The sequence below is a fragment of the Ichthyophthirius multifiliis genome (assembly GCF_000220395.1).
Source record: "Ichthyophthirius multifiliis unplaced genomic scaffold scaff_1120509250913, whole genome shotgun sequence".
Taxonomy (NCBI): domain Eukaryota; phylum Ciliophora; class Oligohymenophorea; order Hymenostomatida; genus Ichthyophthirius; species Ichthyophthirius multifiliis.
Window position 1 is genome coordinate 1 of NW_004086380.1, and position 11,465 is coordinate 11,465.

Below are 11,465 nucleotides of genomic sequence, written 5' to 3' on the forward strand. Positions count from 1 at the left end.
TATATATATATAATATATATATATATATATATATATATATATATATACTAATATATATATATATATATATTAGAATATTTAAAAAGTTATTTTAAGTAAGAATAAGATAGTTCTAATATTATTAATTTGGAACAATTTGTTATTTAAAATAAAATTATTACTATAAATAATGACAGTTTTTTTTGTATATTAATAATCTCTATTTTTATAAAACACAGTTTTATACAAAATTAAATGATAATACTTATAAAATATTAATCGAAAAATTCAAATTTTAAATTATTTAATAAAAATGTATTAAAATCAATATTAATAATTTAAAATTTGGTTTTTCATTTTAAAGATTTATTATTTTTATAAATATTTTTATCTAAATATAAAAATTATTAACATTATTTCCTTTATATATTAAACATGAAAAGATAAAGAAATAATAATTAATATTTTTTAAAAATATAAATTATAAAATAAATTACTTAACTAAAAAATTAAATAAAAAATATAGAAAATTGATTATATTTTTGATGATTTACTTATTTAATCTTCATAAAAACCAGCTTTATATTATAGGCATTCACCAAATTAAGAACATTTCTTACATCCTCTCAGGGCATCATATTCCAGTATTTTACTTTGTTAATTATCCCTCTGAAGAAGTATTTATACATTCTTTTTTAGTAAAATTCAATTAATATCCGTCCATAAATTTATTACATAAGTAATAATAACATGATTGACAATTTGATATATATAACTGCATATAAAACAATCTTTAGTTTTATAATAAATATATTAATTATCATAGAAAACTCTGCAAACCAATATAATCACATTCTTAACATCCTTGATTACATTTAAACATTATTAAATCTATCAAAATAATATCCTTTCTTACAATAATGGCATAAGCTAACATATAGCCAAAATGACCAAAAGGACGATCATATTTAATAAACATATTAATATTTGTATTAAATATTTTTATTTTATATATATATATATATAAGCAAAATATTTGTAATGCTTGTTTATAAAAAAATTAGGATATAATTAAATATAAAAAAAAGCAAAATCTAATTTATTATGTTTTATATTAAATACGAATATTTAAAGATTTTTTTTTTCAAAAATACTAAATATAAATATTAGTAAATATATAGAAAATTTATAATTATTAAATATTAAATTAATATTATTATTTGAATTTTGAAATGTTTAAATTATAATTTCTATTTATATTATAATAATTATTTTTAAAAATTCAATAAATAAAAAAACAGAAAAAATATAATATTTAAAATTAAAATATATATATATATATATAAATGTTTAAATGTATAAAAAATAAATATATAAATTTATATATATTTATATATATATATATATTTATATCATATAGTTATATCAATATATATTTTTTTATGTTTTTTTATTTTTACTACATATACACATTTAAAATAATATTTACTCTATTTTTTATATTATTTTATAATTTTATAATATATTATTTTTAAAAAATAAATTACATCATATTTATTTATTGAATTTATTGTTTTTTTTTTTAATAACATTTTTATTACTAAAATTTTTTTTTAGTTTTTTATATTTTATGTTAAATTTTTTTTTTTTCTATTTTATTCTACATAATAATAAGTTTATATCTTATAGTTACAATCTTATAACTACTAGTTTTTTCTTTATATGATTTATAAATATATAAATATATTTTAAATATAAATTCTTTATATTTAATAATTTCTTGGAACTCCAAAATAATACATTTTTTTTATATGAATATTAAATTTTATTTATTATATTTTCTAAAATATTTTGAAATAAGATCGGATAATTTATAAAAATTTATCATTTAGTTTTTTATTATTCAAATATTTTTTTTACCAACATATTTTAGATTATTATAAACTATAGTTATTCTTATAGATTTAGTTTGTCAATTATTTAAAGAATAATACATTAGTTATGGTTTTATTTTTATATTTTTTGTAAAGTATCGTACATTTTCTCATATTCATCTTGCATTATTTACTGTAACTACATTTACGGTAATTATATGTCAATTTAAATAATATCAAAATACTTATTATTATTTATTTTATTTAGTTTGTTATATTAATGTATATAATACTTAGTTCTTTGATAAGTTTACTTATATTTTTTATTGTTATGTTTTTTATCAGAAATATATAAATTATTATATTTTTGAATTATTTTATAAATACTATTTTTAATAAATAAAATTTATAAAAAAATCAAATTTTAATAAATTAATTAATTAATTAATATTTATGTCACTTAAAAATTTAATATTAGAGAAAATTATTATATATTTATTTATTATTGTTGATTATAAAAATTAATAATAATTAATAAAAACTTTTGTTGTTTATATAAAGAAAATATATAATATAATATTATTTTTATATATATATAATTATTTTCGCTATATATATAAAAAAAAAAATATAATATTATAATCATAAATATATAAAAATAATATATTTTTTTATTTATAAAAATAAAATTATTAAATATATTAAATATAAATATAAGATATATAAATAATATATTTTTAATTTTTATTATTATTATTTTTATTTTTATAATCAAAAAATAAAAAATAAGATATATTTATAGAAAAATTATATTATTTTTTTATTTCAAATCTTTTTATAATTAATTAAGATTCATGGTAAATTTTGATTTTATTATATATAGATTTATGTCTAATAAAAATTTAATAAATAAATATTAAATCTAATAAATATTATTTTGTATTTTATCTATATAAATCCTTGTTTTAATAAAAGAAAAAAAAATATTATTGAATATAATTTTTTTTATAAATGAGATTCCTTTTGACTATAAATTTATTAAGGAAACTAATTTAATTTATTTATTATAAAATTATATAAACTTTTAAAATACAAATAAAGTATAAATAATAAAAAATATATAAAATATATTTTAATATAAAAATATTTTTTTAATTATTATATTCATTTTTTTTTTCTTCTATTTTTAATATTTATCTTTTATTTTTATTTAGATAGAAATAATTTTTTTATATATTTATATTAAATAATTTTAAAATAAAAAAAATATATTGTATTAAAAAAATATAATTTAATTGAAAATTTTCTTAATTCTTTTTTATTAAATATATAAATAATTTTTATTAAATATTATGATTCTTATCTAATAAATTATTTTACTACTCAACTATTTTTTTATTTTTTTTCATACTATTTATACCTATAAATTAAAGATTTTGATTTTTACATTTATCTAATCTTTGAAAATATTATTGATTAAAATTAATTTAGATTATGTTTTTTTTATATAGATGAAATATTTATTTTTTAATATTATAGAAAAAAAAAGCCTTGTGAAATAATATAATTTAAAAAATTTATATATAATTATTATTTAAATAAAAATATTTATTATTAACGTGATGTTCTTATAAATAATTAATATAATTTAAAATTTTATTAATTATATGTATAAATATAACTAATTGAATTTTTTTTATGTATATAACTTTTTTTAATAAGAATAAGAATAATGGTTTATATTTTTAGAATTTTATTTTTTAATAATCAATGTAAGTATTTTAAATTAAAATCATTGTTTTTTTATGTTTTTTATAAATCAGTTAAATTTTAATTCATATTAATTTTATAAATTGCATATATTTGTTTTAAAGTTATAAAGAGATTATTAAAAAATATTATTTTTAATCTTTTTAATTGATTTTTATATCTTAATTTTATATGTTTTTTTTAATTTATACACAAAAAATAATGATTAATATTATTCCAAAGTGTTTCCTTTTTTTTTTTAATTATCTTTGAATTCATAAGTTTTATATATATAATTAAAATGTTTATTATTTTTAACAATAAAAATTTTTTATATAGTTATTATGATTTCCCTTTTATTTTTTGTAATTAATGAAATATATTTCTGGATTAATATTTTTCTCGCTTATCTGATAGCTAATTAACTGACTCTACCATTTTACTCCATCATAGTGTATAGTGACCCAAAAAATTGGGTAAATATGATTATATTAATACTAAAAATTATGTTTTATTTCCTCTATTTTATCAGCATTTACATCTCCTAATTCATGGTTTGATTATTTTACATAGAGTGCAATATTGATTTTGATTTTATTAATTTTTGGAGAAACTATGATGTGTACTTTATTTAGAATGATGTTAAATTATATAAATACTAAATTGAGAACATTGTAAAAGAGTAGTAATTATCTAATATTTATTAAATTAAAATGTTATTTATAATCACCTACTGTTTATTAATCATAAAATTAATTTGGAAGAAAGAAAAAAGATAATATAGTTAATTTATTAAAATGTTTTTAGTATTACCTTATTGATAGAAATATATATAAGAAGAGTAATTAAAGAAAAAAACAATTTAAAAAAATAATATTATTTCTTAAGAAGTTGAAAAAAAAATTAATAATATAGGATAATAAACATATCAAATTTTATAATATAAAATATTAAAGATATATTAAATTACTAAAAAAATTAAAAAATTACTTTTATAAAAAAAAAATATATATATTATAAATATATTTATATATATGTATTTTTATATTTATATATAAAAAAAATATACAATTTATTATAATATATATATATAAACTTAATATTGCACGAATTTTGATTACTAAAGCTAGCAAATTCCTAAAGTTTAATTAGACTAATATCCTTATTTACCATTATATTTATTCATGCTATAAAATAGCATAAATTTAACTTACTAACAAATATTTCTATATATTTAGAACTATTTCTTTTACTTCACTTACAAAATTTTCATTATCATTTGCTTCAAAACAATCCAGATAGCAATTAACTCATTTAAATTTAGGTGGGATTATACATTTGCTGTTTACACAAACTCTTTTTTCAGAATAATAATTCGGACATATAAGGGTTATAATTACAGAATCAATAAAAAATAGAATTCACCTAAAATATTAATTTATTTATGTTTTTTATATATAATGTTTGTAATCATATATTATAAAATTATAAATATAATTTATTAATTATTATTATATTTTATATTTAAATATAATATATATTTTGTTTTTAAAAAAAAAATAACTGAATTATAAAATAATAAAAAATGAAAAAAGTGAATTAATTAATCAATTCTCAATATAATTGAAGAAATAATTAAAAATTTTAAATGAAAATTACTTTAAAATCCCATAAACACAGAAATATTATAAGATTAAATAAAAATAGTCTAAAATCTAATTGATTTATAAAAATTATATGAGTATATAAAATAAAAAAAAATAAAGATTACATTGGTATATTTATAAAATAATGTATATAAAGTATTAAAAATTGATTTAATTCGACAAATATTTAAAGTTTAATTTGAAAAAACTTTAGATAGTATATTGATGAAAATAGTGAAATATATTAAATATCATTAAAATTAGAAAACATTGCAAATAAAAAATTAAAAAAGCATTTAAAATATTACAAAAAAGAATACAAAATAATGAAGAAAATAAAAACAAAAGTGAATAAAATATTTCTAATAATTAATAATTATAAAAAATTAAATAAAAAGTTCGAATAACAGTTAATCCTTCTTTTTAAAATTACTAATAAAAATTTAAATTAATAAATTCCTTAATCATTAATTTTAAAAGAAATTTTATTTCTGATTAAGAAAAATAATTTTTATTCTAAAATTTTGTTTCATTTAAATAAAAAGAACTATTAATAAAAAATATTTAAGAATATGAAACATAGTTAATTTTTCAAACTTAAAAATATAGATTCTAAATAAAGTTAAATTAATTGTCAAAAAAAACTATTAATAAAATTAAAGAATTCTTTTAATTAAATTAATACATGAATAATTTTGTACTTATTTATATATATTAAAATATATACTTGTTTATTTTTATTATTTGATAACAATATATGGATAGTTTATAATTTAAAAAAAAATATTTTAAATTATATTATAAAAATAGAATTTCAATTTTATTTTATAAAGAAATTAAATATATTAATAAAATTAAGTTTATTTGATTAATATAATAAATTAAACATTTAGGATAAAAAATATAAAATTTAAAAAACTAATTATATATCAGAATTTTATAAAATTAAATAACTCATAAGCATTAATTAATAAATCATTTTTATTTTAAATTTCAACAATTTACTTATTTTATTATATATTAATATAAACTAAATATAAATTAATAAATTTAGATATTTTAATATATGTAAAAATTTAAGTCTAATTTATTTAATTTAATAAAATAAAAAATTAAAAGTTTTAAACTTAAATATTAATTTTGTGATTAATAATAAATAATTTTAATTAATAAATTGAATTCTTTTTGAAAAATTAAATAGAAAAATAAAAATATTATAAAGTGTTAATAAATATATTATAATGTATATTTTATATATATAAAAATACTATTTTTTTTTTTTTAAATGGTTAGTTTAATTTTTTTAAATTATATGATTTTAATTAATTAATCAAAAAAAAAAATATTTTATAAAATTAAAAACATATTTTTTTATTATTAATAAAAATTATATAATATTTCAATCAAAAGTTTTCAAATTATTATTATTTAATTTTAGTATTATTGTATTATGAACATACCTTATACAAACCATAAATTTTATCCTCTTTAGTAACTTTATAGCATGTATCTTCATAATAATAATATTTATATCTAGGAGTACAACTGAAGTAATGACTTGAATTACAAGAACTACAATCACTAAATTTAATACTGTAACTAATACCATTATATAGTTTATTTTCTAGTTGTTTATCTTAAAATTACAAATATTTCCATATTAAGAGCACATTCCTAAGGGCATTATTATCCAGTATTTTCATATGTAGATCTTCTAGAAGTTATTATTTCACATATTCTTTTAGTTGAATTCAATTAGAATCCGTTAATATATTTATTATATAAGTATTAATAGCAGATTTTACAATAAGGGAAATTCACATGAACATTCTAATAAAAATTTTAATATGATAATCAAAATAACAATCGATAAATACAATATTAACATCCTAAAAATAAACAAACTAACATCAGGTCATTACTTAACATAACTACCATCAATACTTAATAATTTACTTCTCTCACAAACAAATCAATATGCTGCATTATTATAATTACATAATAAGTAATATTACTAAACACAAAGTGAATTTTCGATCTAAACTTATTCTAAATACTTTTAGTAGTATCACATATGGAATATGTATTAAGATTATTTTATTAAATATATCCTCAGAAAATTCCCTCAGAAGCTTAAGTTTCTTAGTTTTCGAAAAATCCTAAAAGGGCATTAACTTAAACACTACTATTATTATAATTAAAGAAGCCTTTTTTTATTTACAAATACCCAATGTTTGATTAAGAGAAAATCTTTGAATAATTTCTTTTACATGGTTCGCATTTCCCAGCACTTTCGTATAGTCTTAAAGGATAATCTGAATTTAAGTATTATATGGGTTAAAGAATTTACCTGAAATACATAAGTTCACATACAAAATTTTCATTATCAACAGCTCCAAAACATTCTATATAGCAATCAACTCATCCAAATCTAGTTGGGCAAATACATTGACATTTACAAAAACTGCTTTTTCTGAACAGAAATTTAGACATATAGAGGGGTATAATTACTGAATCTTTTATAATTTTAAAGACATGTGATTTTACCTTTAGCTTTTTAGCAACTTTGACGGTGTAATTTTTTAAATTATTTTATTTTCCTTTTCGACATAAAACTTATAATTTTATCTTGGTCAAATAAAACAAAAATGGAATAACTAAGATATAAAAGACACAAACAATATTCATGAATATTTAACCAAAAGCATCTTATTTAAGCCCAAAATCTCTTCTAGGAGCCTAAAAAAGGTTCCATTTATGTATATTTTAAAATTTAACTTAATAAAATATATATAAACCTCGATTATGAAATTCTTTTAACCGTAACAATTGAAATGAAATAAAAATCAAAATAAATATAAAAGATGCCCAAAAATGATTATTAGATTATTTGCGTATTTTGTAATAATCGTCGCTTGTTTTTTATCGTAAGAAAGTTATAATATCAATAATAAAAAGTGTTTTGTTAATTAATAATGATAAAGCAAATTAACTATGTAAGGTTTAAAATTTTTAAGTATAAAGTAATAAAAAAATATAAAAAAGAATATAAATAAAAAATTTATATAAGTAAATAAATATTTGTTGTCTAATTTTAATCTATTTATTATTTAAAAAAAAACTCTTATTTTTTATAAAAATACTAATATAATAATTAATATAGTTTAAAATAATTTTTTTTAATTAAATAGAAATAATAAAAAAATAGATATTACATATTTATATATATAATATTATGATTATTTTAAATAATTTTATTAATGATTCTAATCAAAAACAGCAAATAACTCAAACTAAGTATTATTTAAAAGCATGGTTATTTAATCATTAATGATTAGCTTAAACTTTATGTAAAAATCTAGAATTGAGATTTGTTAAGCATTATTTTTCCGATTCATTATAATTATATCCCTCTCTACATTAGTTGCATCTATTTTTATCACATGTTACACAATTATTGAATTTACTACTGCAACTTAGACATTGTTTATTTTCATGATCTTCCTAATCTTCATAGTCATCATAATAACCATCCCAGCATTCTTTACATTTTCCAGAATCACTACATAAATAACATCCATCAAAGCAAAAAGTTGCTAAATTTTATTTGATAGCACTACCTTCTTCACATTATTTTTCAATCTTACTATATGAATATTTATTAATACATCTTTCGCAAAAACTATGACTGCATCTTTAGCAATTACTGAATTTAATACTACAACTAATACATATTTTATTTCTATTTTCGTCTAAATCTTAATAAAAGCCATCTTAACATTATAAACATTCTCCAGATTAAGAACATTTATCACATCCTTCTTAACTACAAGACTCTCCATATTATATATAACCATCCTATGTATTTTCTTGTTAGCATTAACCAGAGACATCTTTTAAATAACCTGTCTAACATCTAGTACAACTATTTTCAGTACATCTTTAACAATTACTAAATTTACTAGTACAAATAACACAAGTTGTGTCCTCTTTTTCGTCTAAATTAACATAATAACCATCCTTACATTCCATACATTCTCCAGATTGATAACATATATCACATCCTTCATTGCAATGATCTCCTGTATATTTATCTATTAAAGTATCTTTGATGCATTTTGTTTCAGAAAAAAGTATTAAATATCCTTTAGCACATACAGAGCAACTATTTTGTGTACATTTTATACAATTACCGAAATTAGTTTTGCAAGAAACACAATCATGAGTATCTTAATCTTAATATTAATCTTCTTAACATCCAGTTGAAGTATTTATAACGCTATCATTTTATTATTGACTAGATTCGGTCAATATTAAAAACATTAATAAGTTAATTAGAATTAGTTTTTTGAACATTATTTTTTTTATTATTATTTTTTATTTATATAAATTTTGTTAATATATTATTTTATTAATTGATGAATATATATGAATATTGTTATATGTATTTATTTTTTCTATTTTATTTTTAAATGCATTATAATTTTGTTTTATTTTAAATTTTGTATTTTATGTTGTGGTGATTTAATAAATAAAATGCAAAATATATAAATTTTCTATTTTATTTATATTAAATATTAATATTTTTATATATATATAATATTATTTTTTAAATATATATATATATATATATATATATATATATATATATATATATATATATATATATATACTTTTTAGCCTATGCTTTTATGATATTTTATATTTTTATTTTTTTTATTTTTGAAATTAATAGCAAAAATATAATTGATATATTTTTAATATTATGAACAAAATAATATAGATTTTTAAAATATTGATTTAATATTTTTTATATAATTAATAGTGTCAAAGATATTTATTTTAATAAAAATATATTATATTATAAGGAAATTTTTATATTAATATTAATTTGTATCACCACAAATTTGATAATTTATAAAATGTTTTGAATTAAAATATTCGTAAATAATTTTAAAATTATATAATTTAAATAAAATAAAAAATAAACTAAAAAATATTTAGAGATAGATATTAATTAAATGAAAAATATATAAAATAGAATATTTTATAATTAAAAAAAATTATATTCAAAAAAAATATAATATAATTATATAAATATATTTTTATTTTTTATTTATTCAATATAAATATATGAATTTAATTAATTTTATTAATATATGCAAATAAAATATTTTAAAAAATATACATTATGTTTTATTTGATTTTAAAACTTTTATTTATAAAGAAAAATAATTAAATTTTGTAAATTAAATAAAACAAAATTAATAAGATATGAATTCTATTTTAAAAAAAATAAAATATTTATAAATTAAAATTATAATAGATATTTTTATTTTACGTATTTTTTTTTGTTATATTATTTATATATATATATTATATAAAATAAATATTCTATTTTATATTGATTCTATTTTTATTAATTTTATTTATATATAAATTCTTTAAAAAAAATATATAATATTTATTAATTTAATATTATAATTTATAAAAAATAATATTAATTATAAAATTTTTATTTAATTAAAATTATATATTATTATAAAATCTTCATTTTATATATATTAATTTTAATATTATTTTATACTTAATATTTAAAATGAAATAATAAAATATCTTTTAAAATATATAATAATATATTTTATTCTTTTAAAAATAATTTTTTAATAAATTTATAAATATTTTTTTATTTATTATTTAATCATAAATATATTTTTTTCTATTAAAAAATTATAGATATATGATTTATAAGATTTTATTAAATTAAGTATTTTTTATCATTTATATGTTTATATAGTTATATTATTTATATATATTTTGTATATTAAACATGTTAAAAATATTTTTTTTTCTATTTTTATATATATATTTATAAAAATATATATATGAAAATATATATTTTAAATTCATTAATTATTTATTATATTTAAAAATAAAAAAAATTTAATATTTATAATAATAATATATATTATATATAATATTTTAAGTAATATAATATTTATTTAGTTAAAAATTTGAAAATAATATATTAATTATAAAATCAACAATAATATTTAGTTTAATCAAATAAATAAATATTTACAAAAAAACAAGTATATAATAAAATATATATTTTTTTTATTATATATAGTGTTAATAAGAATTATTATATTTATTATTACTCATCATATTTACATATACATATACATATACATATGTATATGTAAATATGCTAAAT

General features: G+C 13.6%; 1 protein-coding gene across 1 annotated transcript, besides 21 other annotated features; it reads right to left on the minus strand. All coding sequences in view use genetic code 6, as the record gives it.

Moving 5' to 3' along the window:
- Positions 1-70: a microsatellite.
- A 1,235-nt stretch (positions 71-1,305) lies between these two features.
- Positions 1,306-1,415: a microsatellite.
- Positions 1,416-2,468: 1,053 nt separating this feature from the next.
- Positions 2,469-2,592: a microsatellite.
- Positions 2,530-2,588: a microsatellite.
- Positions 2,593-2,743: 151 nt separating the features above from the next.
- Positions 2,744-2,788: a microsatellite.
- A 180-nt stretch (positions 2,789-2,968) lies between these two features.
- Positions 2,969-3,004: a microsatellite.
- Positions 2,972-3,003: a microsatellite.
- A 47-nt stretch (positions 3,005-3,051) lies between the features above and the next one.
- Positions 3,052-3,108: a microsatellite.
- Positions 3,109-5,085: 1,977 nt separating this feature from the next.
- Positions 5,086-5,142: a microsatellite.
- Positions 5,143-5,504: 362 nt separating this feature from the next.
- Positions 5,505-5,552: a microsatellite.
- A 569-nt stretch (positions 5,553-6,121) lies between these two features.
- Positions 6,122-6,161: a microsatellite.
- A 2,411-nt stretch (positions 6,162-8,572) lies between these two features.
- On the minus strand, positions 8,573-9,571 carry IMG5_111670 (neurohypophysial n-terminal domain protein; the record flags this gene model as incomplete). The annotated part of the gene is made up of 1 exon (XM_004034800.1): positions 8,573-9,571. The coding sequence occupies one exon, from the start codon at positions 9,569-9,571 to the stop codon at positions 8,573-8,575; it is 999 nt and encodes a 332-aa protein (XP_004034848.1).
- Positions 9,572-9,807: 236 nt separating this feature from the next.
- Positions 9,808-9,916: a microsatellite.
- Positions 9,836-9,920: a microsatellite.
- Positions 9,921-10,639: 719 nt separating this feature from the next.
- Positions 10,640-10,692: a microsatellite.
- Positions 10,693-10,713: 21 nt separating this feature from the next.
- Positions 10,714-10,796: a microsatellite.
- A 41-nt stretch (positions 10,797-10,837) lies between these two features.
- Positions 10,838-10,890: a microsatellite.
- Positions 10,842-10,888: a microsatellite.
- Positions 10,851-10,892: a microsatellite.
- Positions 10,893-11,111: 219 nt separating this feature from the next.
- Positions 11,112-11,147: a microsatellite.
- Positions 11,114-11,262: a microsatellite.
- Positions 11,263-11,419: 157 nt separating this feature from the next.
- Positions 11,420-11,444: a microsatellite.
- Positions 11,445-11,465: the final 21 nt, after the last annotated feature.